Source organism: Streptopelia decaocto (genome assembly GCF_964273445.1).
Source record: "Streptopelia decaocto genome assembly, chromosome: 1".
NCBI lineage: Eukaryota > Metazoa > Chordata > Aves > Columbiformes > Columbidae > Streptopelia > Streptopelia decaocto.
Window position 1 is genome coordinate 106,950,088 of NC_138663.1, and position 6,000 is coordinate 106,956,087.

Here is a 6,000-nt window from a genome sequence, read left to right on the forward strand (position 1 = left end):
AGGGCAGAGGGAAGATGCTGCCATTCTACAGTTGGAGTCTGTTGCTTTAGGCTTTCTTGTTCTTGTCTCTTTCTTGCAAAGTTCAAGGCTTTTAAAGATCAAAAGCAGTACTGTGCTTGGAAGTGCTTGTGCTGGAAGGCTTTTGGCCTGTCCAGTCATGAACAGAAAGAGTCATCTAGAAGTCAAGAAGCCAGCAGTATTGGTAAAGAACTATTTTTTTAATATATATTTAACTAGACCTTTCTCTGTAATTCATATTGTTGTATCATCTAGACTATTGTTTTGTGACCTGAGATAAGCAGCAAACTTTTGTGCACTGGGTATCTTGTTGTCATTTTGTGGAACTTTGGCTCATGTGCTAGGCTACTAGGAATTGTGTATTCATTAACATGAAATTAGCTTTTTTTATGTTTTTTTTGTTTGCTTTTTTGTCTTCTGTAGTCCACATTATTCTTCTACTAGAAGTGGTAAAATGTGTGAAAAGCTGGGGAATTTTTATGTTGAAAGTAACTCTGGAGAAATGCTGGTTAATGCTTTTGTTCCTGCTGATTAGAAATCAGATGAAAGTAGCCTTGTGCTGGGTCAAGGTAAAAGGCATTTATGCTACAAGCTAGTAAACCATACCATTTAGGAAAAACGGAGGCACATGTCCTCTGAAGATGTCTCATCCTGCCCTACTTATGACCAGATGTGCACATGCTGTGTGGTCAGGATAGGTTCATCATCATTGTATAACTTGCTGCTCATGTGTACTGTGCAGCATGGTTGGGCATCCATATTTGGGGCCCTCTATATTGAGCTGAAGGTTCCTCATGGAAATGGAGCATGTAGAAGACCACAAATCAGTTCACCTGGCTGTCAGTGTGCTGAAGACCACAGACATCACCTCCTCATTGACCAGAATTGCAGAATGTCTTGTCTCTGTGCTGTGCCACAGCGACAGTACAGCTGTATTGGGCAGGTCTGTATTCAGCCTCTCATACCAGCCAAACAAAAGCAGACTGCTTTGTAGGCCATGCAGTGGTGATCATATTCAACTTCACTCCATTTTAAATTAGCATTCAAATAGCTTGTGCATTGTATTTAAGGTTATGAAATATCAGCTAGTCTACTCAGTTATGTAGAAGAGAAACTTGACAGGAAGATTTTTTTTTATTAGACTTGCACAACTGTCTTTGTTTTGCGTAGTTTGCATTTGTTCAGTCTGGTGTTCTGTGGCCTCACTGCTATTGATAAATCTTCAAAGCCATTATGGACATGGAATGTCACTTTTCTAATTAGAGCTTTCTCTATATGGGCATCCCAGGTACCTGTTGCAGTAACTTCTGCTTAACAATACTTAGCTTTGGACAAAGTGGTGCTCATAGTTAGGAGGGGGGAGTTGTGTTTTGTTTGTTTTTTAAATTCTTTACCATTTGTAATCCTTGAAAAGTGTTTTTATTCAAAGAATGATGTGTTTGACTAATATTTGTTTTTATGGCAAGCAATGCTGTGAATTTGATGTGTCTGATCTTTCATAGTTACACTGTTAAGAAAAGAAGATCTAAGCACTAATTTTTATTTTGTTCAGAAGAAGATAATACTAATATTTTTAGATCAGACACAGGTCCAAGAAAAACATACCATAAGCATCACTTCCTTTTCAGAAGTGTGATATGCAGAAAGTCAAGACAGTGTAGCCTGCAGCTGCAAAACTTCTGTATAATCTGGTTTATTTTGTCATGCTGCTCTGTGGAAGACTGTTTAAAATGGAGTAGGTCGTGGTGTTTCTTTATAGTGCGTGTTAACGTTGTGAGACCTAGACAATGTTAAATAATTGAGAAAATCTGGATGTTTAATACTGTTTACTGAAATATTTAAGTAATCATAAAGAAAATGGTGGTTGAGTAGATGTTATAGGTAAACAACACATGGTGGTCTTTTTTAACTGGAAGTCCTAATGTAATGGTTGCTTCTGCTAATGAGAAGATAGATAATACCCCCCATACTTACCCTTTCTTGAAAAGATACAAATTGTTGTTTGCTGTAGGGAGAATGAAGACAAGCTGTTCAGTATTTGCCTTGTAAATATTAAATATTAGGAACAGCATGTTTCTGTTTCTGAAGTATGTGGGAGCCTTGCATTAATGTCAAAATGTATATATTCATCTGCAATTTTGCATATTTGTTTGATTGTAACTGAGAAATGTCTTTTTTTCTTCAGGGAAACTGTATCAATCTGACAGATGCCTTGACTCTGTATGAAGAACAACTTAGCAGGCTTTATTGTCCTGTGGAGTTTTCGAAAGAAACCGTGTGTGTTCCCTCCTACATGGAATTGTATCCTTAAAAGCTGAAAAAAGAGCAGAGAGTGTATATTAATAAATCAAGCAAGCCTAGATTGCTAGGAGGTAATGAACTCAAGTACAAGAAGGCACTTCTAATTTAAACACTATTAATGTTTTTTCATTGTAAATGTACTACTGCAACTTTATTTTGAGGATAATTGCAGGAATTATTTTTTAAAGGTGCCATAAATTCACAGCTGGCAAAATTATCATCACCTTTCAAGATCAGGCAATGTTTTTGTTAATGTTCTTGAGTGTTTCCAAGTGTATTGTTTATGTGATATAGGATAAATGATATGATGAGGGTAATGCTGCCTGGGAGTTCTGGCAAGGCTGCATCCTTCCTTTTTCTTTCATAAAAAAACCCCCAAACTAACTTTAAGGATCAGCATGATCCAGACATTTAAATATTCTCTGATCTATTCTTGAATATACAGCTCAAACTGGATTTTTTTAATGGTGGGAAAAAGTGATTTCTAACAATCATTACTAATGAATGTGACTGAAAAAAAGTATTCCAAGTGGAGGGGTATACACATTTTGGGGCAACACCTCATTCCTGAAAATAATCCTTCAGAATTTCTTTATTTTCTGGATGGCAGTCAAGTTATACAAGGAGCTAGAAGTTTCAGCTTCAAGCCATTAGCTGTAGAGGGGCATTTTGATCTGCTGTAGGGTACTTCTGCTGCCTGCATTTGCCTTGAGCTTTTTATCAGGAAGTGTTTCTGCAGGGCTGTGCTTGCTGTGGCTGTCCCTCTCTTCATAGGAGAGATCTTTCTGGGATCTGCTTATTCATAATACATTAAGGGTGTGAAACTCTGCCACAGCCTTTCTTCTGTTCGATGTGTGTTTTGCCTCTCTTCTGTGTTTCTAATCTTGGTACGGTTTAATGCTGTAGCTGCTGTTCTGGACTCCATACTGACTGTAACAAGCTCCTGTTTCTCATTATTCTCAGCTCTCCCATAAAACTCAGATTTGATCTTAACATTTTCAAGACAAAGAGTGAAAGGGGAGATATCTATTTTTCAGTTTCAGAGAAATTGGTTATTTTTGCCTTTACAACTGCCAGACCTTAATACAACATGTGTGATTAGAAGTATGCATCCTCGAAGTCTTCTAAATACTGATTGCATTGTTTATTAGGAAATATGTAAAATGTTTCTGAATCAGTTGCCTAGGAAATGCTACTTCATTCCTTTGGAAAGTACATCTAAAAGTTTCTAGTTAGCTGACAGATTTAAAACATTTATTGTCAAAAATATTTTATAACTTGCTCTTAAGTAGGTATAACAGAGGTTGGAAGTTAGCAGTTCTTAGAGAAATGGGGCAGACTTAATTAGTTTGTTTTCTGAATGAATTAACAATAACATAATGATTTAGGTAGAGGAATATTAAAATATTAGCCCCGAGTAAGTACTCTAACTTTTAATTTGGCCTTGGATTTCTGATGGCCCTTTATCTGTGTTTCAGGTATGCGTTAGCACCTTTCATGAAAGTTAATTTCCACATAGGAGTATGTATCTGAATGAAAAGTTATATTTAAGTGCTGCTTCACAGATGACTGAGATGTGATATTTTACAGTAGAATTGTGACAAGTAATAAATGTTATTTTTTTATGAAGAATGTGACACGTTTGTGACATTCACATAAGTCCCTGAAATCTTTTGAGCCATTGAACAAATCTTTTTACTTAGGCAAATGTTCATTTTTGTAATATGGCCCAAAGTTACCTGCATGGTACCTGAATGCAGCCAAAGTACTAAGCTGGCTATTACTTTTCATTGTTTTTTGCCTACTTCAAGAACTGTTATTTTGTGTAATTATTTGAAATTCTGGTGTTTACCAGTGCTGTGGGGGTTGTCTGAAATTGAAGTAGCTGTTGACATAAAAGACAGCTCTCTGTTTTAAGTGTTTGTGGCTCTGAGGTCTCTGCCAGGACCTTATGGTGAACATGGAGGCTCCCATCTGGAGTGTGTGTGACCTTGCTGTGTAAACAGAAGAACATATATCGCTATTCAGTTTTGTTAAGTTGTAAATCCCAGAAATCTATGCCTTACTCTGCAGCTGTTGCTGTAGCTTTAAAAACGGTGATGTTCATATCTTATTCTCCTGTCTTCTCCAGAAGCAGGTAGAATTATGTAGCTCTGAGCTCCCTCATGTGCCCAGCATGGCAAGAGAGTTCTTGAGGATGGGTTGTCTGTCCAGCCAGGAATGCCTCAGAGAGCAAGGGTTTGAGCATGGCTTCTCTATGACTGTGCTGAAGCTGGGTCCATCTCTGCTCAGAGGAGCAGCACAAAGAGCACTGATGCAGCTGCTAGTTGCTCTCTCTTTGCTTCTAGCTCAGTCTGGGCAACATAAAGGTCTGCTTTCTGAAAAGTATTTATGTACCTAAAGCAAATGCCACAGAAGCTTTTAGAGAAAAGCCTGAGCAAAATTTAGATGTATCTGTTAAGTGAGCATTCAACAGAACCCATTTAGGTGTTTAAGAGGTAGAAAACATTTCCCTGGACACCTAGTGTTCAGCTATTGAACATGTAGGTATTAATTTTGTGTCTGATTGTGTATGTTAGAGATTCACAAGTTAAGTGGCTGGACGTCTCTCCTGCTCAGGCTTGCTACTTTACCATTGAGAAGATGAGCAAGAGAGATCCCAAATTGGTGAACTCCTGATTGATGTTTTGATCACTCTTCCCAAAGTACTTCTGTAGTTTGTTCACTGGTTGCAATGAAAAAAAATGCAACACCTGAAAAAATCTACAGCAATAAATAAAGTATGGGTTTGCAAAGGACTTCACTTTCAGGGGAAATGGGATACTCTTTTGAACTGTTGAGCCAAGAAGATGATCCAGGGAGATGTCACTCTTGAGTTGTTTTTTTACATATTTCATCTTTGACCTACCAGAAGTTTTCAGAATAGAAACATAAGTAAAAAGAACTACTTCCATTTTAACTATGTACTACAAACTTTGCTTTTTTTCCCCTTAACTTATTTTCTCCAGATGGGTATTCTACACTATTTGGAAGAAACCAACTGACATCTGAACATAGAGATTATTAGAGATTATCCTAAATGTACAAGCTGCATGGAGCATATAGGCCTGCCACATGCTGCATATTGGCATCTTGAACCTTTAAATTATATGCTGTAGATGATCCTGAAACTTAGTCATGCTATTGATTGTGAATTCTTTAAATGTTTTTATTATTATTTTAATTTAAAAGCAAATGGAAAATGTATATTTTGATGAGCTAGGCTGTTATTTTTGAAAGTCAACTTAAAGATGAATAGGCAGCAAAACTGTATAGCTGCTGTATGCACTGAACCTTTAGAATGTGATCCTTTTTATTTTTTGTAGATCTTCACAAACTGATTAAAGAAGACATCTTTAGCATTTCATCCCTGAAGGGTGGTCTGTGGAGTTTCCTTTTTTCTTCCACCAGTTTTTTTAATTTATGGTGTTTAAGGTTGGAGGGTGTGGTTTGTTTTTTTGTTTTAAATGAACACCACAGTGCTTTCATATAGAGAGGTGCATAACTAAAAAAAGTGTGGGGGGGGAATCTTCTGAAAGGATACCGTAAATCCTTCATTGCAAAGAGAAGAAAGCTAGTCTTAAATTCTGTTTACTCTAGTATCATTCATCATTCCTGTAATCTCTTCTGCAGGAGAAAAAT

The 6,000-nt window shown here is 37.0% G+C and overlaps 1 protein-coding gene across 1 annotated transcript in view; it reads left to right on the plus strand.

The window, feature by feature from the left end:
• SMS (spermine synthase) overlaps positions 1-5,733 on the plus strand; it is a 53,902-nt gene extending 48,169 nt beyond the window's left edge. Inside the window, exons 10-11 of the mRNA XM_082051309.1 lie at positions 2,204-2,319; positions 5,328-5,733. Of these exons, the coding sequence (XP_081907435.1) occupies positions 2,204-2,319; positions 5,328-5,370 (159 nt within the window). The 3' untranslated portion in view covers positions 5,371-5,733. The remainder of the gene's footprint in view (positions 1-2,203; positions 2,320-5,327) is intronic.
• Positions 5,734-6,000: the final 267 nt, after the last annotated feature.